The 26,361-nt window shown below is 39.8% G+C and overlaps 1 protein-coding gene across 1 annotated transcript; it reads right to left on the reverse strand.

The window, feature by feature from the left end:
- Positions 1-644: 644 nt before the first annotated feature.
- LOC145062069 (uncharacterized) lies at positions 645-3,733 on the reverse strand. The gene is made up of 3 exons (XM_079009688.1): positions 3,524-3,733; positions 1,835-2,924; positions 645-855 (listed from the first exon to the last, which is right to left on the reverse strand). Exon 2 carries the CDS (start codon positions 2,920-2,922, stop codon positions 1,879-1,881), a length of 1,044 nt encoding a protein of 347 aa, XP_078865814.1. The 5' UTR covers positions 2,923-2,924; positions 3,524-3,733; the 3' UTR covers positions 645-855; positions 1,835-1,878.
- Between the last annotated feature and the right edge of the window lie 22,628 nt (positions 3,734-26,361).

Genomic DNA, 26,361 nt, shown 5'->3' on the forward strand with positions numbered 1-26,361 from the left:
TAGTCAATGTTAGTTTTAAAAAAAATCCAGACCCATCTAAGGTTCGATATGTTGAAAATGGATAAAAATAAAAATAAATACATTATTTTGATGTATATGTGAAATTCATTGACCATTTTTAGAATGGCTTAACGCGCACGCACAAAGTCCTATAGTACAATTATTAATTATATACTATCTTTTATCCAATGCGGAAAAAGATACGCTTGTAAATAACAGAATTTTAGTCATAAAAATATTTAGATTTAAGGAGCGAGCTCAATTGGCGGCCTAGTAACTAGGTCAGATCCCAAGAAAACGAAACAAAAACAAAATAGTTGAAGTTTGTTTGTTTTTTTTTTTAACACAAAAGCTGACATTTGTAGATTAAAATGAAAAAGAAAATTGTATCAAGGTTTTCTTTGTAGCTAATGTTGGTCAGAATAGCCAAGAGGGTCCTTAAAGATTAGCTTGAACTTGTGCCCATTTATTAAAGGACGCATAAATTGGCTTTAAGCACTCAATAACATACTTAATACTTGAAATCCTCTGACCTATAATCAAAACTACAAATAATAACAAAGAACCAATTCCAGGTTTCCAACGATGAGCCATGAGTAAATCCACCATTGTATATTATTAATATCCTAAAAGTAAAAAAGAAATTTCAAATGGGTTTTAAGAATAGAATGAAATCACCATCATCTCAAGTCAACAATAGAAATCACCAAAAACTAGATATCAATTAAACTAGTTCTGTGTTTCACTTTACTTATATATCATATGTCTAAACAAATAAGCAAAACACTTTCTACATTACACAACCTTGGAACAAACATACTGAGTATGTAATTGTCTTCCACAACAGCAAGCAATCTAGGACAAAATCAGACAAGAAAACATATGAAAACGAAGATTACAAATAGAATAACAAAAAGGAAACATACTTTTATTTTTATATTTTTTGTATTATAACACCCTAATTTCAATTATTTTTTAATTAAGACATTGCAATGTTAAATGTATACCAATTATATCATTATACTTCAAAAAAAAAAAAAAAAAATCTTATTAGGGCATTATACCTTTAAAAATTCTACCCAATTATAATACTGAAAATTGTTTTGTATTTTGATGGCATTGCCATAATTAATTAGGTAGCTTTTCCAAGTACAATGTTTTGTAATAAGAGAATGGAAATAATCAAATCAACAAAAGTATGTTTTGCAATTTACCCCACAAAAAGAGATAAATGCAACAAATAGCAATGCACTTGTATTTATCAATGTATTATTATAGCATCCAACTTTCATGTTTTTTTATTACAACAAGGCACTTTCAATTATTTTCTTATTAAGATAATGTACTTTGAAAAATCTACCAACTATTGCATTATACTCCAGTTATTCTTATTGTGGTAAATATACTTTAAAACATCTACCAAAATATTGCAGTGAAAACTGCTTTGTTGTTTTAAAGAGGTTGATTTTTCAAAGTACAAGGTTATATAAGAAAAACTAAAAGTAGCATATGATTTGATACATAAATCAATAGATGTGCGTAGCTATTTCTTGCATGTTACCGAAAAAAAAAGGTCTGACTGCAATAAATAGCAACAAACTTTTATTTCATTTTTTCTATTACAACATTATACTTATTACTTTCTTATAAAGACATTGTGCTTTAAATATCTACCAATTATGGCATCAACTCACAGAGTTTTGGTATAACTTGGTTAATTTTTTAAAGGAAATGAAAGCAAGATGCTATAATAAACAAACCAGTAAAAGTATGCTGCTGTTTCGTGCATTAAACCGAAAAAAAAAAATACTTAAATGATAGAGAAACAACTTACATGAAGGAGCATAGGCAAGAGGTGTATGAAACCAAAGACGTGCTTCACTCATCTATGCGATCAACATCCATAGATTGATGGGGAAAGTACCACATTTTAGCAGTAAAGAAAGTGATATTTCCATCATCATCAGTGTTGGGAAATGAAGCAAATCTCCCGAGTGACTCCCATTTAACAGCAACATCAGCACCGTGGTTCAAGTCGCTATAAAAAAATGCATATTCTTCAAATGTCTTTTCACACGGTTTTACCCATTTCATTTCCCCAAAATCTAGCTCGTGCAATTCATTCAGAAATTTTGAAATTGGAGGCCTCACACAAAGCCTCTCACCTGAACTTACAAACCTAGTCGCATAAAAGAAGTATTTGAGCTTCTTGATTTCGAGCATTGTCAATTTGGGGTGTGGAATGAGTCTCAGTTCAAATAAACGATGCATCTGATCGCTTAGAGCATATATTTTCCCCTTAAAAGCATATATATCATGGATGCAGAAAGGGTAGGAGGAGACATGATTCCATGCTCCTTTACCCTCTATTGAAAACCATATCTCCCTGCAGGAATGAAGCAACAAAACAAACGCCCACCCATATATTGAGGGTGAAAAGACGAGGATAACCCTGCCAATGCCAGGATTGTAATCAGATGGGAAATTAGGAAAATGAAGTTCCTTCCTTGTGATAGGGTTCACAAGCCAGAAGCTGTGGGTTTTCTTAACAAAAAAGATCAAGTAACCACATGTTAATCCTACACAGGCTGCAACAGCAGAATTGGGAAGAATGGTTTTAAACCTTCTTCTTTCAAAGTCCTCCAGGAAGCAGGTTTTGTCATGAGCATGGCAACAGATACTTATGGTCATGGGTGGCATGGAGGCCATAAACTTGTTTTCATTAGAGCACGCGAGTAATCTCCAAGACTTGCAAACTCCACGGAATGAATAGTAATCCACAACTCCCAACCGCATCATCACTGAATCAAGCAAATCATGGTCAAGATCTGACCAATGTTCACAAGTCTTGGGCATCTCCCTGCTAGATGATGCAGCAGCATCATCATTCTGGTTTCTAGCCATACTCCTTGTCCTAGCCATTCCTACACTTGCAAATAAACAACAGATATATATAATTCATCAAACAACTACATGAATCCTGTGTGATGTTAATCATTTTAATCCGCATACTACACCTCTCAGGGTTTTATTCCATCCATTATTCCCTATAACTGATGGTTTTTGTAACAGAGTCGCAAATAGTTAACCAAATTGTGTATGTTTCACTAAAGTTTTTATGTACTTCATGGTGACATAGATTATTTAGACTTTAGAGCAACAGCAATGGTAAACCATTGACAGCATTATCAAAGGTTTAAGCCATTCAAAGCATGATCAAGGGCTAAAAGCATTTCATAGTTTCACCAAATTGTTTGTGTAATAAACCTGAGATTCACCACTTGTAAACTCTATTTCACGGTAAAATTTAGGTCAAAATATATTGCAAGAACAGATTGGATCTCGATTTCACCAAAATATTACCGGTAGACAACAAATTTCGCTTTAACAGCATGGAACGTATTTGAAAAGATCACTAAATGCATCAAAGCAGACACCAAATTTCACCAAAATATTCACACAAATAAACTAATCAACAAAAAAATTAAATTAAACAGAGACTCGTCAACGAAAACAGAATAACCTGAGACGGAGAAGAGTATCTGACACAGAGAAGAAAACGCCGAGAAGAACTGATCGACGGAGAACCAGCGACGCCTGCGACGAAGACGAAAACGACGTCGAGAAGAATTGGGCGTCCGAACGGGAGAGGGTTTATCGATCGGGCTCGTGGGTGGTTGTGTGTGAGGAAAAGAGAGAGGAGGGTCGCGAGGAAAAATGGGGGGTTTGTAAGGATCGTTTTCTCACTCGTGGTTCCCATTTTTAGCAAAAGAAAAAAAGAAAAGAAAGTAAGAAGGAAAAATAAAAGTAAAAAACAAAAAATAAAAAAATCTCTCCAAAATTAAATATTTTGTTTTTTCCATTTTAAATTCTTTCTAATCTAAAAAAAATTAAGAGGAAAAGTGATCATTCTATTTTCTTCCGCTTACTTTTTTTAATGAAACTCGAAAACATTTTTTTTTATTTTCTTCTCATTTACATCAATTTTTTTTTTCTCTCGTTAAGTTAAACTCAGGGTGTTTAACGTATTAAAGTTCCAAGAAGTTATTTGTTGTATGAATATTGAAAAATGATATAACTAAGTTTCAAATTATATATAAAAAAATTACTATCGAAGTTAACGATTTCGGGATTACAAGACAGTGGCATATGTGGTATGGACTCTGATTACTTATGTGTTTTGACTCGTCTTCGCAATACAATTCCCGGATTCGACTGTAGCGGTTTCACTAATAAGGACACCCCCCCCCCCTAAATCCCAAAAAGCATTGGCGTGTGTACACTTTTTAGCAAAATTGTCAAAGATATGGAAGTTGACTTCGACATGACTGTTAGACATAAAGCATATTTTGATTATCTTCGGGCACCTCATGCTCAGGATTTTCTGCTAAATATCCCTATTGATGGCCTCGACCAACATATGTCTCATGTGGAGTACCGAACTATCCTTCGTTACCGCATCATGATTCATCTATTCTCAATTGAAAAGATATGCCTAGTTTGCCGCAAGGCATGTTTGGACACTTTTGGGGAACATGCGGTTCATTGTAGAGAGCTCCCTGGTTTGCCGCCTCATGATTCATCTATTCTCTTTTTGATGCTTGTCGACGTGCTGGTATTTACGTGAAGAAAGAAGCGTCGATGAACTTTTTGACGGACCCGCAGAATGGAAGATTCACACTTAGGCCGACTGACATTTTGGTCTTTGGATGGATAGGAGGGAAGCACGCTTGTGTGGATTTTACTGGGGTCTCTCCTCTCGTCGGTTTGAGGGGCAGGGGTTTCACAACAGAGCATGCCGCTTTAAAAATTGTTGTGTGCAAAATGGCAAAGCACGAGAATGAATGTATAGAAACTCAACATGTGTTTGTACCTTTTGCATTTGATACATTTGGTTTTCTCGCGCCAAAGGTGGTGGAGCTTATTAACAGAGTCCAACGAGTCATGCATTCTAATGTTATATCTCATAGATCCACAAATGTTGTTTTCAAAAGAATTAGTTTTGTCATCCAGAAAGGGCTAGCGGCACAGTTTGTTGCTCATTTGCCTTCCATCGATATGTATTGAACTATATTTGATTTCAATCAATATAAAAAAGGGAAATATCCAAAAAAGTTCCAAAGTTTTGATCCAATTTATGAATCCCAAATTAAATTTTTTAACGAAAAAAGAAAGAATATCGACTAATGTAATCGGTATTCTTATTTGTATTATATTTTAATTGATGAAACTTATAACAATGAAAAAACATTTAAAATACAATTCATTCATATATTTTGCATCAAGTATTATCTATCAAAAAGAAAAATATTTAAGGTCAAAGTTGAAGAATAAAGACTTGAAAAGTCAAATGTGGACAATTAATTTGGGACGGAGGTAGTATTATTTAAATTGGAAATTTGGAGATCTTTATATTTTAAAAATTGATTTTGAAGGGAACTCAAAACTACATGGTACTGAATCTGGTCAAAGGCTTCGTGAGAAAAATAATGAGGTTGATAATCAGGTATCCTGCACAAAAAAAATTGTTTGTGGTACCTAGGGTTTGTAGATGTACATGGACCGGTGAATCGGGTAAAAAACCATTTCTTGTCTGAAAATGTCTACACTTGTCTAATTATTGGATCGTAGACTTACTGTCTAGACATGTATTCATCCCACAAGTGGTATGACATCATAAATTTTTTTATACTTTGAAAAATCAACTAAGTATAGCAATGTCATCCAAATACTAAAGTGATGTTTGTTTTTCTTAAAAAACCTCTTCAAAACTCTTATTGTTGCGCAGCGTAGCACGCGCGCAACATTTTTTGTCCCGCAACAGTTTGTTTTTCGGAAGTCTTCGGGGCTTAAAACATCTGCTCGTGTGCTTTTTGGGGAAGCACTTATTGTACCTCTTTCCACCCCTTCAAACCTAAACCTAAAAAAATTCAACGCAAAAAAACAATCGACCGCTTTTTTTTTTTCCAAAAATCGGATGCACGGATGTTGTTAAACACACCCATTAAGTATATTTAATATTACGTTTATGGTCCTTTACTTATATACTATATTTTATTTTCATCCCTTTAACATTTAATACATTATATTTATATCATTTTAACTGTTATCTCTCATTTGATTTACATAAGTTAATGCATTTTAATGTTGTTTTTTAAATAAGTGTCTATAATTTCATTTTTCATTTTCATTTTAAATAAATGTCTATTATTTTGTTTTAATTATGAATAAAAAATAAAATGGAAAAACAGATTGTAACAAAAACTTACTACTATAACATATTATATTTTATTACTTTTATTTTTGCAAAATGTTATTGTAAGACTAATTTGGTTGTATGAAATTTATTTAAATGTTTTAAGACTACAATTATTAAATTTTTTGTGTTTAAAAACCATTTTCGGTTTATTAAATTAGTTTATTTTAAATTTTTAATGTCTGCAGATGTTAACAAAAACAAATACGCTTCTTATTACAGTCTGCAGCCGTTTAGTCCACAACTTCTGTTGTAGAGAGACTTTTGAATTTTTGCTTCGAAAAAACAAACAACACCTAAATGATTTTCATATCAAAGGGCTTCTAGCCCAACGATATCAGGTGGTGTCCTCCATCTTTGAGGTCGAAGGTTCAAGTCTCGTCGTGGACATATGTGGAATTAGATGTTAGTTAGGAGTTGATAATATATTTATATTTGTCGGTTCAGAAAAAACTAAATGATTTTCATCAACTGGGTGGATATTTTAAAGTATAAGAGTCATAATAATAAGAAGAAAAAATTGAAAGTACAATGCTATAATTGTTAGAAATTTTGAAGTATAGGATGTTACTTAAAAAGATATTGGAAGAACATAAAGAAAGAAAATGTAAGTAGCAAGACAATATTTTGTAAATATGTAATCATCATGAACATACCACCCGTTTCTTTATATTTCGATAGCTTAAGAAAAAAAAGATTATGTTGTTTCTGCAACAAATTGTGATCTCTGATGGACCTTTTAGTAGGATTCGAACATAGATGAAGTTATGAAGAAAAAAGAAAAAAGAAAAAGAAAACATGTTTCCTAGGAAATGCTTCATATCTTTAAGAATTGGTAACCACACCTTCCATAAATAGCCCAAGACATCGAGGAACATTGGGAAATGCATTTGGGGGATAGTTTTATTTTATAGTTTATACATGTTTCTTATGTTTGAGGAACATTGGGAAATGCATTTGGGATATAAAGTGGGCAGCTGCACAGGGCCCAATTTTTTTCATTATATATTTTTATTTAAAAATACAAAATTATAATAAATATAAGGGCTCTTTTTTTCTTGTTCGTCCTGGGCCTTTAAAAATATTTCATTTTTCAGGAACGGCCCTGATATATATATATATATATATATATATATATATATATATATATATATATATATATATATATATATATATATATATATATATATATAGAGAGAGAGAGAGAGAGAGAGAGAGAGATGGTTTAATTGAGAAAATAAAAAAGGTTGAGAATGGGGGAATCATTCTCAGCCACTCATTTAATCTAAGCATAAAAGACATGGTGGCAAACTTGTAAATATCGTAATAACCTTCAATCTCAAATACGTAACTATAGAGAATTCGATAATTGTTCGTTCATCATCAAAATTTTTCCTCCAACCTTTAATAATCATCCAGATTTCTTCAACTAAACCGGAATTTCTTCGTTGTTCATGAAATTGGAATCGGAGTTCTGGACTCACAGTCACAGTCGACATTGAGGGACTTAGAATCGGTAATCACAGGTTCCTAATCGGATTTTCGAAAATCAAAATCAAATTGAGAAATCGATCAGAGATAGGATGTCGCATCTGAAGTCGAAATCGGAAGTATATGATGATTTGGAATTGATAACTTGATGTTTTTAACATTTTAAAAATAGTTAACTTGTTTGCACTCCAACTGTTTGATGAAATGCATAAACTAAATTACCACGTTATATTCACATATGAATATGTTTTCTCACCTGAATCAGTATATGATTATTAAAAACACAAAACAAATATGCAAGTCTGTATGTTATTCATATGTGAATAACATATAAAAATTATATATATTTGTCAAAATACCTTCAATATTCATAAGTGAATATACCTTGTAATATTCATATGTGAATATACTGTGTAATATTCATAAGTGAATATATCATGTAATATTCACAAGTGAATATACTCTGTAATATTCACATGTGATATACCATGTAATACTATGTAATATTCACATATGAAATATCATTTAATACTCATAAGTGAATATACCATCTAATATTCACAAGTGAATATACTATGTTAATATTCACAAGTGAATTCATCGTCCAATATTAAAATATGAATATACTATGTTTATTATATGCTATATTCATATATGAATGATACTTAAATTGTAAAAAAAAAAAAAAAAAAAAAAAATCATACTTTTTATTCATAAGTAAATAATGAATGTACTGTAATAAAACTTGATGCATTGTTATTCATTTATGAATAACGATAGCTGAAAATATAAAAAAATAAATTTTTTATTTTATCTTAAAACTATATCAATATGGATGTCTATTTATAGAGAATAAAAAATCATGAATTTTGGTATATTTAAAATCATTTTTTGATAAAAATAGCTTATAAAAATTAAAAAAGCGAAAAAAAAAACTATGTTTTTGTATATATTAAGGTAATGATTAGCATAGTTTAAGGAAATATGTTATGTTGGAAAACACATGTGCATTCGTTTCCCATTTCCGCAGGTACGTTGGAGGCTTTTGCGGCAAAAATAAATGATTGGCTGAGAATGATCCCATTCTCAACCTTTTTTTTTCTCAATTGAACCCTCCCATATATATATATATATATATATATATATATATATATATATATATATATATATATATATATATATATATATATATATATATTCTTAATAAAAGACTCCTACATCTGCCACATGTCGTTTTTTTAAACCCTAATTTGACACGTGTCGCCTTAGTGTATTCCCAAACTTTTATTTTCCTGATCAAATTTCTTAGTCGTCGATTTCATTTACTAAGTTACGATTCTTTTATTTTGAATTTGAATTTGGATACATCCCATAAAATCTGTAGTAAATCTTTGACAATTTAGAAAGTTAATAGTAAGAAATCAGGAACCTAATCTTTTCCAAATTTGAATCGCATACCCTACGCCCCTTCCTCCATAATTGTGTCTTCCTTCTATATTTTCAAATCTCGGCTTCATCTTCTATACTCTCCAAAGGTTTTTGGACATCAAAAGTTTTTCATTAAGTTTCCCTCAATGATGTTATGTAAGGTTTCTTCTCTCAAACTTTTATCGTTTCCTTTTAATTACGAGTTCCTACTTTTCTTCATCTCTAATTTGATGAGACCTCGTGCTTCATTTGCTTGAATACCTATCATGTAGCACCTGGTTCCTGGTACGTAAATTTCATTTGAGCTCTTTTTCATTTTAAGCCTTGGACTCGGCGAGTTGTAGGTCTGACTCACCGAGTAGAGACGGGACTCGAGACACGTTTAAGTTGGCGACTCGGCGAGTCCATATCTTGGACTCGGTGAGTCACCGTTGTTTGAGGAAACCCTAAGTTTTAGGGGTTTTCACCCTATTTAAGCCCTCATTCCGCCCCAAGCCAGCCCCCATTCACCCTCAGAGCCCTAACCCTCGTTCAAAGCTTTATTCCTTGAGAGTTTGAAGCATTCCTAGTGTGTTTTGAAGTTTTGGAGAAGGGAGAAGAGTGAATCAAGAAGAGGAGGAGGAGGTCAGCCATCTTTGAGCAATCTTAGTGTTTTTCCTTGAGGTAAAACTCGATTTTGTCACACCCCAAAACCAAGAACGGCGGAAACGTTCTGGGGCGGAGGACGTCATGTATAATATCACAACAATGTAAAGTAGTAAACAAGCAACAACATCATCCATTGCATTAATAATATAATTATTATACAAATGTGTTCTGTCAAATTTTGATAAACACTAAAGCATAAATCAAAATGAAAGATGAGTCTTGAACAAGCTCCATCTTCCTTTCTCCTTGCATTGGTACCTATCTATGATGACCTGAGGATACAAGTAATTTTGAAAGCGAGTATCAGCTTTGAAGCTAGTGAGATCATAAGTATTTTAGTGTCTTAATTTGTATGTAAGAATTTGTAAGTATTGAAAATGTATGTAAATCGTAAGTATTGAAAATGTATGAAAAACAACTGTAAACGTTTGAAAAACTCTAGAAATCCCTATGATTTCCTACTATTATAACAGGGAGTCTTCTACCAAGACTTAACTAATCTTTATGTAGCCTTCTACCAAGGCATCTAGTGTTTGTGTGTGTGTCTTTAGTAAGAACGTGTATTTTCCCAAGTCTGACTATCATTAACCAAAAATATAGTTTCTACATTACCGTGCTTCGTGTGAATGTTCACGAAGCGAATGTAATGGGAAAAGAAATAGTACTATGGTGTAGTGTCGAACTACAACCGTACCTATTACCTTAAATCTAGGGTAATACTTCCAAGTACTATAGTATTTGATATAAATAATTAAATCGGTACTCAACTGCCTTATTTGAGGGATAAGGTATAATGTGATGTCTAGATCCCATGCTATACGCTCCCCTATCAAAGGGATTTTGGGACCTACCCACGACCACTGCATGAATGCAAGCCGTGAGCATCCACATTACTATGATCATGTATACTTGATATAACTATCACAATTGCGTTGTGATTCATCAGTATAGTTACATCCTGAACTGGTTCTGTGCTATAGCACCTAGTGACGTCTGTCCTATGTATATGTAAGTGTACTCATGTAAGTGTGATGTAATTGTACTTATGTAAGTGTGATCATGTAATAGTATAGTAGTGTACTGTAATGTTCTACGTGCGCTAGCTGTAATGTGTGTTCTCTCTCTATCTAGCATGTACAGTAATGTACTGTAATGTTCTAGAAAGTATTGACTCATGAATGAACTGACTCATTGTATGATATCGTGTTCTAGTAATAGTTCTAGTATCTTCCTAAACTACCCATATGGTAGCTTACTAGTAATCTAACTGGTACGTATGGACATGGATGTATACCCTTGCTACCCAAGGGCATTGGATGAACTGGAAGGGCCTTTATGACTATATATGTACACATGATATATAACTAATATTTAAACGACCTTCGGACGAGTACCCGATATCCCACCAGACCACATCTCAAGCGCGAAAAGGAAATAGGGTGGATAGTCTTCCTAAGTCTTTTAAACATCTCTTATATAACTATACATATAAAGGCATGCAATTTATAATATGAAAGCATAAATAAGTTTTGTAAAACAGTTGAAACATAATTATTATCTTAAGAAAAGATCGACTTGATGACAATCTATAAATCAATTTGAAGGCATGGGTTTGATAAAACGGTTTAGTATAAAGAAACATTTGTTTGAAACACAATTGTAAATAAGTTTGAAATGTAATATACAGAGTAAAATGTACAGTGTAATAAAGAGTTTAAAACATATAAAACGTTTATAAAAATCATTTGAAGTAAACTGTTTGGTAAAACGGCTAATGTGTAGTAAACCATTTGAATGCTGCATATTAATCACATGTGATTGATATAATAACTAGCATAATTCTACTTATTAATCACATGTGATTAATATAATAACTAGCAAGATTCTACTTGTATCTCCCCCCATAAAACATTTAAAAATAGTTTAAAACATTATTTAAGGGGTATGAACTCACCTGCAGTAGGTGACTGGAATTGAACGAACTGTTATCGTAAGGAAGGATCTGACAAGTGCTTGGTGTCAAGTGAAGACTTTAGACACACACAATGATCCTAATTACATATGAAGACATATGTATATAAATAATTAGTGATTAAAACACTAATTATACAAGTATAAACATTTTAACGCGAGGAAAACACTTTTGGTCAAGTGCTAGGAGGCTAATGGGTTGCAACAAAGGAGTGTAATACCTCAAATGGGAGTTTAAGGTCTAATGACCATATTCTCTGGAGTTTACGGCTCAGGGGAGTAAACTCCTGGCCGTAAACTCTACATTGGGTCATTAATTGAGGCTTAAAGTTGTTACAACTCAAGTGGTAAATTGTTCCAAGGTTTAAACAAGTGTTTGGGTATCATTTGACCCCTTTATAGGGGTTTACGGCCCAAGAGCTTGTCTTGGCCATAAACTCCTTAACACATGTGATTCCTTATGTTTTCTAGGCTATAAACACTTTAGAGTACATGTCTAAATTCAAGCCTAAGCCTTAGGAAGTGTTTGTGGCATCAAAACACCCCTATTTAAAGTTTTCGGCCCATGAACCAATTGGCCATGTGTTTGCGGCCGTGAACACCCCTAGGTGTTGGTATTTTGATTGCTTTGGGTCTTAGACACATCAAGGTAATGTGCTATGCTAGTCTATAGGTTCAATGAAGGCATTTAGGGCACTTTGGCAACCAAAAATGGAGTTCACGGCCCTAAAATATCTTGGGCCGTAAACACCCTTCTCTTGGTGTTTTAGTGGTGTTTTCTAGCCCCAAACACACTAGGGTACTTGTCCTAATTTGTCTCTTGGCTTAAGGAAGGTTTTCAAGGCATTTTGACCCTTAAACATGGAGTTCACGGCCCAAGAAGCTCCTTGGCCGTGAACTCACTTTCATCATAGGTTTTAATTGTTTTTGGTGTCCTAAACATGCAATGGTGGGTTCTAGTTCGAGTTCTAAAGCTTTGAGGGACTTTGGGACACCTTAGGACCTTAAAAATGAGTTTACTCCCCAAGTGTTCTTGGGCGGTAAACTCCCAAATCTTGGTGACTTGTTCCGATTTTGATGTTTTCTAGTCACATACACACTAGCATACAAGTCTAAGGTAGTTACAATTCACGGGGAAAGGACTAGGTAGCATTTAAGCCACTTATCGGAGTTTACTCTCCAAGAACGTTAAACTCCCGAATCTCACAGATTTGATATGTAGTTGGTGTTTCTAAACACAATCTAAGCTATATAACATAACTAGATCGAAGTACTCACAATTTGGGATAAAACCCGAAGATCCGTGAGAAAGAATTTTGACTTTTCTCTAAATGGAATTCAACAAATGAACCAATTTGGTTCAGAATTCTATTTATAGTCCTGAGATATTTTTGGCAGAAAATATTTTTATTCCTGGAACGAACTCTAATGTCCTAGAGTATTGGATTAACAGTGTTGCACAAAACCCTAGTGCATCCACTCTCCTAATATCCCTTAAGTGTAAAATCCTGAAAACTGCCAAACTTATACTCGAAATCTGAGTTTTCACTGTAACTGTTCTACTTCTATTGGCTTCAAATAGTTTGTTAAGAATGGAAATTTCGGGTTGTCACAGATTTCCCCTCTGATTTCGTGCTTATTGTTCCTTATAACTCCATTAAAGTCCTTGTTGAGCCATTTCCAAGCTTGTGTATGTTTAAGGATTCGTAATAAGCTGAGTAACCTCTAGATCTAGGTGGGATTGAGCTCCAGGAGCTTGGATCTACTGCCTTTATGGACCCATATTGCATGAAAACCCTAGATCTACTCTTTTTGGTGCATTTTGAACCCTAAAACCCTCATTGGTGAATATCTACACGTAAAGTTGGAAACTTTACGTGTTATCCATGCTCTAGGAACCCAGATCTGTGGATAGCATAAGCTGGATTCAAGCAGAATCGCGTGTGTAGTAGTTGCATGTGGACGACTCGGCGAGTCGAGTCACGAGTCCCCGAGTTTTCCCTTTTCGCGTTTGCTGAGTGGGAGTAGTGAGTCACGGGGTGTGACTCAATGAGTTGGAAGCCGAACTCATCCATGAAGGAACTCGGCGAGTCAATGCCTTGACTCGGAGAGTTCAAGGCAATCTTCTTAGATCAAGAGCAGACTCGGCGAGTTGTTCATACCACTCGACGAGTCTCAGCATAAGTGTTCATCGGATGAAGATGAACTCGGCGAGTTGTTCATACAACTCGGCGAGTAGGATGAAGGACTTGAACATCAGTTTAGAAGGAGAACTCGTCGAGTCAACGCCTAACTCGACGAGTAGAGACGGGATTCAGGACAATCGATTGGATAGGGACTCGGCGAGTTGGAGAGCCAACTCGGCGAGTTGGGTCAACTGAAAGTTGACTTTGACCTTGACTTATGACATGATCAGGGGTAAAATGGTCATTTTACTCAAAGGACTGTTATCAGTAATTGATTGAGTATGTTGTGGGAATTGCAGCCGGAGGATTTCCGGAGCAGCAGCAGCAGCAGTAGGCAGTCAGTTCCCGATCAGATCAGCAGCTACTTCGAGGTGAGTTACCTTCCAGTAGCGGTGGGTCTACGGCCACAATGTCGGGCCATCAGTAGGAGTTGTATGTTATATGACTGTCTTTGTGATATCATCTAGGTTTGCTACTACCTGATATGTTATATGCTGGCATGATATGTATATGTGATAGTAGTAGAGTTCGGTTGTTAGTACCAAAGGGTAGGTCAGACACCCCAGATATGTCTGACAGTATTTGATGATATGTTTATACGCTGGCATGATATGTTATATGTGATAGTGGTAGTAGGCGGGGAATAGTCCCTAAGTTCGGTCGTTAGGACCGAAGGGTAGATCGGACACCCCAGATATGTCTGATAATAGGTTATGTTATGATATATGTGATAGTAGCAGTAGGGGGTAAAATAGTCCCCGAGGATCGGTTGTTAGGACCGATGAGTAGTCAGCACCCCAGAATAGCTTGACATGGGTAGACGGCACCCCAGAATGGCCGCATATCACACACACTCTTGTTTCCGCAGTTATGAGGTTATTCTGGGATTGATACTCTGATATTTTTGTGGTTCAAATGTTATGGATTTCAAATTTGGTTTTCGATGTGAAATGGTTTAATTAAACAATGTTTTAATTATTAATGTTTTCTAAGTAATGTTTTAAAAACGAAATTTTTGGACGTGAAAATTGGGTCGTTACAAGTTGGTATCAGAGCCCTGGTTTGAGGGATTCGGACACACCTTCAGGGGTGTCTGAACTCAAATCAAGGGATTAAAAGATTTTGAAAAAGAAAATGTTTTCCAAAAGGATAAGTAAAGTGTTTAAGAAGGAACGAAGTGTGTGATGTGCGCGATCGGCCGAGCTCAAGTAAGTATTCCCCAAAGTACCCATACAAGCTTATGTTGTGTTTATTAGTTTCAGTAGAACAGCATGCTAGAATAGGACTAAGGATCTAGGAGTGATGCCTTATGTGCCTACTTTATGTGCTCCAGTGTATGAAAATTGCATGCCAGAATTGAGTAGACAGCAGTAGGATAGCCTGTTAGGTTATGCCTGATAGTATGAGTTTAGCTCTGTATGTTAGATCAGTTTCTCTCTATGAGAGCGGATTTGTTTGAGAGTGTTCCCTTAGTTCGAATGCTGCCTGCTTTGTGCCTTGTGGGACTCTGAGTGGTGGGAGTTAGCCATTAGGTGAATACGTCACGTCACATTTGATCAGGGTTGAATAATCTTAGAGTGTTGGATTTGGCCCTATTCCACAGCTCTCGTTTGAGTCTAACCGTTGTAGGGATGAGCCTGTTACTCGAAGGATTATCCGAGCCTCACCACATGTGATGGTATTCAGGTAATGGTTAATTGGCACTACTAAGAGGCCTTCAGCAGGTGAGGACCTGGTAGGGTGGAGCCTGAGATTTCCCTAGGGCAAGCCTAGGATGAGTATAGTAGTGATCAGCCGTAGTGGAAGGGATCTGGTGGAGTCGAGGCAATCCTTGAAGAAGGTACGGATAGATGTGGAAGGTAGTATGGGCCCGTACTACTAAAAGCAGAGGATCCGTACCCGAACCAAGGGAGGCCAAGATAAGACCAGGGAACTTGAATTAGTTGTGATCCCTCAAGAGGTATTAGTATCACTAACGATTGTTATTAATGTATTGCAGAATGGTGGTACTACGATCGAGGCTGATAGATGGCGGTTCAGGAGAGGGGTCAGGTTCGGGATCAGGTTCCGAGCCAGTAGATGAGGGACTACGCGAGTTCATCGCGTCAGAGATCACCAGGGGCATCCTTGAGTCGACCCCCATTATCTTCGGGTCGATCAAGGAAGGGATCATCGAGTTGATGGAAGATCGCCTCCGGGTGTTCAGGAGCGACATGGCATCTAGCCAGTCGGGGTCTCGCACACTGTCCTTTAAGGACTTCAGGGGAAGTGGAGCGCCGGATTTCCACGGGGTGAAGGACCCCATTGCTGCCAGACGGTGGATTGCAGACATCGAGTCTGCACAATTGACTAGCTTCTGCCCCGAGGGGTCGAAGGTCAGGTATGCAGCAAGGTGTTTACGAGACCGAGCTCGAGACTGGTGGGAGTCAGTGGGTGACTCGTTGGGAGCCACAGCGATCGAGGCTATGACTTGGTCGGATTTTGTGACCAGATTCAGGGCAGAGTTTGCGCCGGCTGTCGAGCTTCAGCAGCTGGCCAGGGAGTTTTTGGATATGAGACAGACGACGGAGACTGTGGCGGAGATCACCGCTAAGTTCCGGGAGAGGGCACTGTTGGTGCCCCAGTACGCAGGTGATGAGGAAATGAGGAGGACCCGCTATCATAACATGCTCCGAGCTGACATTCGGGAGCACGTTAGTTTTTCAGCTTGCCCCACCTTGGTCTCTATGATTCCCAGGGCGAGGGAGAGGGAGATAGATTTGGAGCATATCCGAAAACGGAAGTCAAAGGAGGGACAGACGAGAGGGGCTTCGAGGAAGAAGCCCAAGGGATCAGATGGTAGGTTGAAAGGCCAGTCAGGACCGGGCCGCTGCAGGCCTCATGAGGGGGCGTGTAGACTGGGATCGTCATGCTGCTATAAGTGCCGCAACACGGGGCATTTTATCAGGGATTGTACCGCCCCTGCACCTGTGTTACAGACATCGGAGTTGTTGTGTTTCCACTACAACCAGAGGGGCCACAAGAAGGTCAATTGGCCCCAGTTGACAGCCACAACGCCAGTGAAGGCGCTAGCACCAGCGACCCTGCGGATTACTGATGGCCGGCAGGGCAAGGCAGAGGCTCCAGTGGTGAGGAGTCGGGCATTTCAGCTGACTACCGAAGAGGCACGCGCTGCACCCGATGTGTTGACGGGTATGATTCTTTCCCTCTATTTTATTTTTATGATGTTATGATATTGACATGTGCTTTGTGTGTAAATGTATGCACAGGTGTTGTTCGACTCGGGTGCCTCCCGATCATTTGTTTCCTTTGCTCTTAGCAAGAAGTTTCCCGAGTCTTCGGGCGTGTTAGATTGCCCTTTAGAGGTAGAAATTGCTAATGATCGATCGGTGCGAGCATCGATGGTGTTTTGGGATTACGTATTGCGTTTGTTTGAGGAGCGCTACCTGGTAGACTTGGTTCCCATTCCGTTGCGTGGGAACAAGGTGATTATAGGCATGGATTGGTTGAGCCCTAATGGGGCAGTGATAGATTGCGCGCAGCAGCTAGTGCGAGTCAGGACCCCAGGTGGGGGAGAGTTAGTGATTCATGGCGAGAGGCCACAATGTGGACCCACAGTCTGTTCAGCAGCGAGGGCTAGGCGATACCTTCAGCGGGGATGCGCAAGTTATGTCGCGTACATGGTGGATACCCGGGAGGCGGGTAAGGCGACAGTGAGCGAGGTTCCGGTGGTGCGAGATTTCGCAGATGTTTTTCCAGAGGAGCTTCCTGGGATACCTCTGGAGCGACAGGTGGAGTTCAGGATTGACCTCGTTCCTGGTGTGGCTCCGATAGCCAAGGCACCGTATCGGTTGGCTCCTCCTGAGATGCAGGAGTTGTCTACACAGCTGCAGGAGTTGTTAGACAAGGGATTCATTCGACCGAGCAGTTCACCCTAGGGAGCCCCGATTCTGTTCGTGAGAAAGAAGGACGGGTCGCATCGGATGTGTATAGATTACCGGGAGCTAAACAAGGTAATGGTGAAGAACCGTTACCCACTCCCGAGGATTGATGATCTCTTTGACCGGCTTCAGGGAGCGTCTTGGTTTTCCAAGATCGATTTGCATTCGGGTTATCATCAGATGAAGGTCAGAGAGGAGGATGCGCAGAAGACCGCGTTTCGGACGCGCTATGGCCATTATGAGTTCGTGGTGATGCCGTTTGGGCTAACCAATGCTCCTGCCGCGTTCATGGACCTCATGAACCGCGTATGCAGACCAATGCTGGATCCGTCTGTGATAGTTTTCATTGACGACATCTTGGTTTATTCCAAGACACGGGAGGAGCATGAGGAGCATCTAAGAGATGTTTTGGAGACCCTGAGGAGGGAGAGCTTGTATGCCAAGTTCTCCAAGTGCGAGTTTTGGTTGCGCGAGGTATAATTTCTCGGACACCTTGTCAACCAGAACGGGATTCTAGTCGACCCGGCCAAGGTCGAGGTCGTGATGAGATGGGAGGTTCCTAAGTCTCCATCCGAGACTCAGAGCTTCCTGGGATTAGCAGGCTACACTAGGAGATTCATTCAGGATTTCTCCAAGATAGTCGTACCCCTGACGCGGATGACGAAGAAAGTCGTAGTCTTTCGGTGGGGACCCGAGCAGCAGGGTGCGTTTGAGACGCTGAGACAGACATTGTGCAAGGCGCCAATCTTAGCCCTGCCAGAGGGCGTAGAGGATTTTGTGGTTTACTGTGACGCGTCCATTTCAGGGTTGGGCGCGGTACTGATGCAGAGGGGGCATGTCATTGCCTACGCTTCGAGGCAGCTCAAGCCTCACGAGGCGAACTACTCGACACATGATTTGGAGTTGGGGCGGTGGTTTTTGCCCTCAAGATTTGGCGGCATTACCTATACGGGGTTTGATGTACCATCTACACGGACCATAAGAGTTTGAGGTACCTCATGGATCAGCCGAATCTGAACATGAGGCAGCGTCGGTGGTTGGACGTGGTGAAGGATTATGATTGCGAGATCCTCTACCACTCGGGGAAGGCCAACGTGGTGGCCGATGCGCTTAGCCGCAAGGCGGCGCCGATCAGGGATATTTGCATGAGGATGACCGTAGTGACTCCCCTGTTGGAGCAAATTTGGGAGGCTCAACAAGAGGCTATCAAGGAGGAGCATCGGAAGAGCGAGCGTGTGGTGGGTCAGGTTTCCTCCTTCGATTATGATAGCCGAGGACTATTGACACTACACCGTAGGGTGTGGGTGCCATATCACGGAGGCGTGCGCCATATCTTGATGGAGGAAGCGCATAAATCCCGATTCTCTATTCATCCAGGGGCGACGAAGATGTATAGGGATCTTCGTCTAGATTATTGGTGGCCCTGCATGAAGCAGGATGTGGCTTGGTACGTCGAGCGGTGCTTGACCTGCAGGAAGGTCAATGCCGAACATCAGAGACCGCATGGCAAGATGCAGCCGTTGGACATCCCGTTGTGGAAATGGGAAGATATCACGATGGATTTTATCACGAAGCTTCCCAGGACCGCGCGTGGAGTAGATTCGATTTGGGTCATCGTGGATCGATTGACCGAGAGTGCTCATTTTATTCCGATTCAAGAGAGCATATCGGCCGAGAAATTGGCCGACATCTATATTAGAGAGATTGTGGTGCGGCACGGGGTGCCAGTATCGGTTATCTCGGACAGGGATGTGCGTTTCACTTCCAGGTTTTGGAAGAGGTTTCATGACGAGTTGGGCACTCGTTTGCTTTTTAGCACCGCCATCCACCCGCAGACAGATGGTCAGAGCGAGCGGACCATCCAGACTCTGGAGGATATGTTGCGGGCGTGCGTGCTAGACTTTGGTGGTAGCTGGGATACTTATCTTCCCTTGGCTGAGTTCTCGTACAACAACAGCTACCACGCGAGTATTGACCGCCCTCCATTCGAGATGTTGTACGGACGGAGGTGCAGGACCCCGATATGCTGGGGAGAGGTTGGTCAGAGGGTCATGGGGTGCACCGAAGTGGTGCTCAAGACTATCAAGAGGATTCAGCAGGTTCGGAGCAGGCTTCAGACCGCGCAGAGTCAGCAGAAAAGTTACGCCGACAAGCGCCGATCTGACCTGGAGTTCCAGGTTGGGGATATGGTTCTCCTGAAGGTGTCGCCTTGAAAGGGCATCATTAGATTCAGGAAGCGGGGCATGTTGGGCCCGAGGTATATTGGGCCGTTCAGGGTTGTAGCCCGGGTGGGCAAGGTGGCGTATAGGCTGGATCTGCCAGTCGAGCTCAGCCAGATCCACAGCACTTTCCATGTTTCTCAGCTGCGGAAGTACCTAGTGGACGATTCAGTGGTAGTGCCGTTAGAGGATATACAGGTTGATGACAGCCTAAATTACATTGAGCGTCCAGTCGCAATCCTCGACAGGAAGTCGAAGGATTTGAGGAACAAGCGAGTGGAACTCGTGAAGGTGCAATGGCATCACCGGAAGGGATTGGAGTGGACTTGGGAGCCGGTGGAAGAGATGATGGAGCATTACCTCGAGCTATTTTTAGAGCAAGCAGCAGACTTCGAGGACGAAGTCTAAAATAAGTGGGGGAGATTTGTAGCACCTGGTTCCTGGTACGTAAATTTCGTTTGAGCTCTTTTTCATTTTAAGCCTTGGACTCGGCGAGTTGTAGGTCCGACTCGCCGAGTAGAGATGGGACCCAGGACACGTTTAAGTTGGCGACTCGGCGAGTCCATATCCTGGACTCGGCGAGTCACCGTTGTTTGAGGAAACCCTAAGTTTCAGAGGTTTGCACCCTATTTAAGCCCTCATTCCGCCCCAAGCCAGCCCCCATTCACCCTCAGAGCCCTAACCCTTGTTCAAAGCTTTATTCCTTGAGATTTTGAAGCATTCCTAGTGTGTTTTGAAGTTTTGGAGAAGGCAGAAGAGTGGATCAAGAAGAGGAGGAGGAGGTCAGCCATCTTTGAGCAATCTTAGTGTTTTTCCTTGAGGTAAAACTCGATTTCCCCTCTGATTTCGTGCTTATTGTTCCTTATAACTCCATTAAAGTCCTTCTTGAGCCATTTCCAAGCTTGTGTATGTTTAAGGATTCGTAATAAGCTGAGTAACCTCTAGATCTAGGTGGGATTGAGCTCCAGGAGCTTGGATCTACTGCCTTAATGGACCCATATTACATGAAAACCCTAGATCTACTCTTTTTGGTGCATTTGAGCCCTAAAACCCTCATTGGTGAATATCTACACGTTAAGTTGGAAACTTTACGTGTTATCCATGCTCTAGGAACCCAGATATGTGGATAGCATAAGTTGGATTCAAGCAGAATCGCGTGTGTAGTAGTTGCATGTGGACGACTCGGCGAGTCGAGTCACGAGTCCCCGAGTTTTCCCTTTTCGCGTTTGCTGAGTGGGAGTAGTGAGTCACGGGGTGTGACTCAGTGAGTTGGAAGCCGAACTCATCCATGAAGGAACTCGGCGAGTCAATGCCCTGACTCGGCGAGTTCAAGGCAATCTTCTTAGATCAAGAACAGACTCGGCGAGTTGTTCATACAACTCGGCGAGTCTCAGCATAAGTGTTCATCAGATGAAGATGAACTCGGCGAGTTGTTCATACAACTCGGCGAGTAGGATGAAGGACTTGAACATCAGTTTAGAAGGAGAACTCGTCGAGTCAACGCCTAACTCGACGAGTAGAGACGGGATTCAGGACAATCGATTGGATAGGGACTCGGCGAGTTGGAGAGCCAACTCGGCGAGTCGGGTCAACTGAAAGTTGACTTTGACCTTGACTTATGACATGATCAGGGGTAAAATGGTCATTTTACCCAAAGGACTGTTATCAGTAATTGATTGAGTATGTTGTGGGAATTGCAGCCGGAGGATTTCCGGAGCAGCAACAGCAGCAGTAGGCAGTCAGTTCCCGATCATATCAGCAGCTACTTCGAGGTGAGTTACCTTCTAGTAGTGGTGGGTCTACGGCCACAATGCCGACCCACCAGTAGGAGTTGTATGTTAGATGATTGTCTTTGTGATATCATCTAGGTTTGCTACTATCTAATATATTATATGCTGGCATGATATGTATATGTGATAGTAGTAGAGTTCGGTTGTTAGTACCGAAGGGTAGGTCAGACACCCCAGATATGTCTGACAGTATTTGATGATATGTTTATACGCTGGCATGATATGCTATATCTGATAGTGGTAGTAGGCGGGGAATAGTCCCTAATGTAACATCCCCAAAATCACGGCCAGAAAAGACCGATTTCATTTATGCTTTTTAAAATAATTTCAGAGTAAATCCTTTTGATTTAAAAGTGTTGCGGAATTTGTTCCCAAAACAAAACATGATAAAATAATAATTATCAAAGCATTTCATGAAGAGATGCATTTTCATTATATAATCAAAACTCGGGATGTCATGTTCCGATACAGACCATAAAGCATAAACGATAACATTACAAGTCATTCAACAAATATATTCATATACAGACTTGTAAACAAAACAACTCGATGGTTCATCCATCTTATGCCCTTGCGCCACTTCCTGTAATACAAATAAAACTGAGTGGGTCAGGCTTGGGAGCCTGGTGAGCATATAGGGTTTTCAACCCACAATAAATAAATTATATTTAATTTCACCAACCAATCACTATCTCGATTACCCATTCCCGTTATCCTCACTTTACGTCCCTAAAACAACATCTATCTCAAGGGACCTAATCTAGGATTTTCATCGGGACGGACATTACTGCTAAGGGGTTTCCTCAACAATAGATATCCTAAAGGCAACCATGAGGGGAATAGGGTACACCGGTGAACACATTGTTCACAACACTTACAGGTTATGAACCTGCTAGCGTTCCACTGGACCGTCTAGAAAGAGTCTGTGGTCGTTATCCATACTCCGCTGAATAACTAGATCAACAACAACAACAACATTGATGCCTCTCATCTGTTTATTACACACCAACTATCTACCCATGTTCTACCCAACATATTAGAAGATAAAAGTATATATATATTTATACATAGTTTAAAACCTGTATATCATTTTCCTTCAATACATATCCTACATAACAGATGAGGCACACCCACATAACACGTATTTCATAGAAAATAAATCAGATCTATGAGATAGAAGAGAATGAATATACATTCACACATATAACAACAATATTATACACATAACACGTATTTCATATAAAATACTTCATAATTATGCGTTAGAAGAAAGTAACTACACACTCACACATATAAACCACAATATACTTAATAGACTCAAACCATACTTGTATTATTATCGTGTTTATGAAAGGTAGTATACACTCACTTGATCAGAAGATGATCAGACAGCACTACGGCTTGCAGAAGTAGTAATCCTCAGCAGATCTGGAAGATCTCTACAAAAATCGAACTTCTCGCGGGCAGAGCTTCGGCTTGGGAATCTTACTTCTCGGGATCTTCGGGATCTCGGGTCTTGCTTCGGGGCTCGAGAATGATACCGGGGCTTCGGGGTACTTCTGGCACACAAATCGATGCAAAACGGGAGAGAGAAGAGAGAAAAATAGCAAAGGAGTCGGCTGCCCTCGCATCCTATTTATAGGAGGCTGGAGCCTCGGAGTACGCGGGGCATACGCCTGTACGCGGGGCGTACTGGTCCGAAATCGTCATTGCGTTCGTCATCCAAAGAACTCGAGTGTGAAGGTCGCCATGCTTCGATGTACGCGGGGCGTACAGCAGTACACTGGGCGTACTTCGGATATGCCCGGTGACTCCCCCTTCGGATAATACCGGGTTTTATAATTAAATTTAAATACAAATTATTTAATAAACTTCGGAAATTCATATCTTCTTCATACGAACTCTGTTTTCGACGTTCTTTATATCCACGCGTAGGTGAGACTACGCTCTACAACTTTCGTTTAGACTCCGTCAGCTAATTTTGACTTTATTTTTTATTATTTATTTTTAATAGGCCGGGACAGAAAAACTTCGTTATAAATTCATAACTTCTTCGTTTGACGTCCGTTCTCGCCTAACATTTCATCGTTTCGATACCAACAACGAGATCTTCGATTCCCGTTTAGATTGTTTCGTCTAAAAACCGCTCGATCTCAAATCGAGTATTTCAGGCTGCATACCGCTAAGTCGAAACTTCAGAAAATCGTAACTTCCTCATACGAAGTCAGATTTGGGCATTCTTTATATATCCGGAAACCTCGTTTTAACTACTACATCTTTATCCAAGGATAATGAGTTTACTTTACACTTAAATTTTGATGCTTGTTTTTATTCTTAATTAATCAAACCGCATAATTAAGCAATTAAGCACAAAACACATAATACTCAAATAATATACTTCTATTATTTCAAAACGGGTTACAAAGGTTAACCTAGACTATTATATCAACATTAATGACAGGCCCAGAAACACAGGCGTTACAATTCTCTCCACCTTAGAATGATTCCGTCCCCAGAATCACACATCGACAAACAAATGCGAATAGCGACCCATCATGTCACTCTCCATCTCCCAGGTGAGATTCGGCCCATTCGTGTGTTTCCATCGGACAAGCACTAACTCGACCATCTTGCGTCGCAACTTCTTAGTCTTTCGGTCAACAATTGCCTCTGGTTCTTCAATCAACCTTTTGTTCTCATCGATTCTCAACTCCGAAAGTGGAATCATGTTGGGAACTTCCCCCGTGAACTTCCTCAAATAACACACATGAAAAGTGTTATGAATTCTATTCAGTTCTTCTGGTAGTTTGAGCTTGTAAGCTTGGTTCCTAACCCTCTGAAGAACTTTAAACGGTCCAATAAACCTTGGACTCAACTTTCCCCTTTTACCAAATCTTATAAGTCCCTTCCACGACGAGACTTTAAGCAAAACCAAATCCCCAACCTCAAAAGTCATCGGTCTTCACTTCTTGTCAGCATAGCTCTTTTGACGATCCTGAGCTGCTAACATTCTTTCCCTAATTATTTTCAACTTTTCAGCAGTTTGATGAACCATCTCCGGTCCCATAAACTGCTTTTCCCCAGCCTCAAGCCAACAAGACGGCGTACGACACTTCTGTCCATACAAAGCTTGGTAAGGTGCCATCTTAATGGTCGAGTGGAAACTATTATTGTAGGAAAATTCTACCAAAGGTAAATGTTCATCCCAATTACCTAGGAATTCCAAGGTACATGCTCTCAACATATCTTCAAGTGTTTGTATCGTTCTTTCACTCTGACCATCAGTTTGCGGATGGTAAGCTGTACTTAAACACAACTTGGTACCCAATTCCTCTTGTAGACTTTTCCAAAACCTCGAGGTGAAACGACTATCACGATCCGACACAATCATTAACGGAACACCGTGAAGCCTCACAATTTCCTTCACGTAAGAATTTGCAAGCTTGTCCATAGACCATTTCTCCTTGGCTGCTATGAAATGTGCACTCTTAGTGAATCGATCAATGACCACCCAAATCATGTCGTGACCATTCTTTGTTCTGGGCAGTTTAGTGACAAAATCCATAGTAATATCTTCCCACTTACCCATAGGCACAGGCAATGGTTCTAAACTCCCGTACGGTTTCTGATGTTGTGTCTTTACTCTCGCACAAGTCACACACGCAGCCACATACTTAGCAACATCAAGCTTCATCGTCGGCCACCAGTAGTAGGGTTTTAGGTCCCTATACATTTTAGTGCTACCGGGGTGAATCGAGTACATGGTCTTGTGAGCTTCTTCCATCAGAAGATCTCTGACTCCTCCTGTCCTAGGTATCCAAATCCGATCTTGGAACACCTTCAGTCCATGACTGTTTACAACGAACACCAACGTTTTGCCCAAACGTTCTCCCTTTCGGTCATTCTTCTCAGAAGCTTCGCTTTGAGCTTTCTTTATACTTTCCAAAATAGTCGAGACAACTTCAATTATCAACGCTCTTGGCCTTTTCCTCAAGATTGACTTTCCGACTGAGAGCATCAGCAACAACATTAGCCTTACCGGGGTGGTAAAGTATCTCGCAGTCGTAGTCTTTAAGTAATTCTAGCCAGCGTCGTTGCCTCATATTCAATTCTTTCTGATTAAAGAGATATTGGAGACTCTTATGATCAGTGAAAAGTTTACACTTCGTGCCATAAAGGTAATGCCTCCATATTTTCAGAGCGAAAACTACCGCTGCCAACTCCAAATCATGAGTCGGGTAATTCTTTTCATGCTCTTTCAGCTATCGAGACGCATATGCTATCACCTTTTCTCTTTGGGTCAAAACACAACCCAATCCAACCCCAGACGCATTGCTGTAAACAGCAAAGTCTTCAACTCCATCGGGTAGAGAAAGTATCGGTGCCTCGCATAGCTTCTTCTTTAGCTTCTCACGAATGCTTCTTTATGCT

The sequence above is a fragment of the Lactuca serriola genome, chromosome 7 (assembly GCF_051521515.1).
Source record: "Lactuca serriola cultivar US96UC23 chromosome 7, Lser_US96UC23_V15, whole genome shotgun sequence".
Classification (NCBI taxonomy): domain Eukaryota; kingdom Viridiplantae; phylum Streptophyta; class Magnoliopsida; order Asterales; family Asteraceae; genus Lactuca; species Lactuca serriola.

Excerpts from the sequence above, each read along its gene's own strand:
- LOC145062069 (XM_079009688.1), bottom strand. The coding sequence starts at position 2,922 with ATGGCTAGGACAAGGAGTATGGCTAGAAACCAGAATGATGATGCTGCT.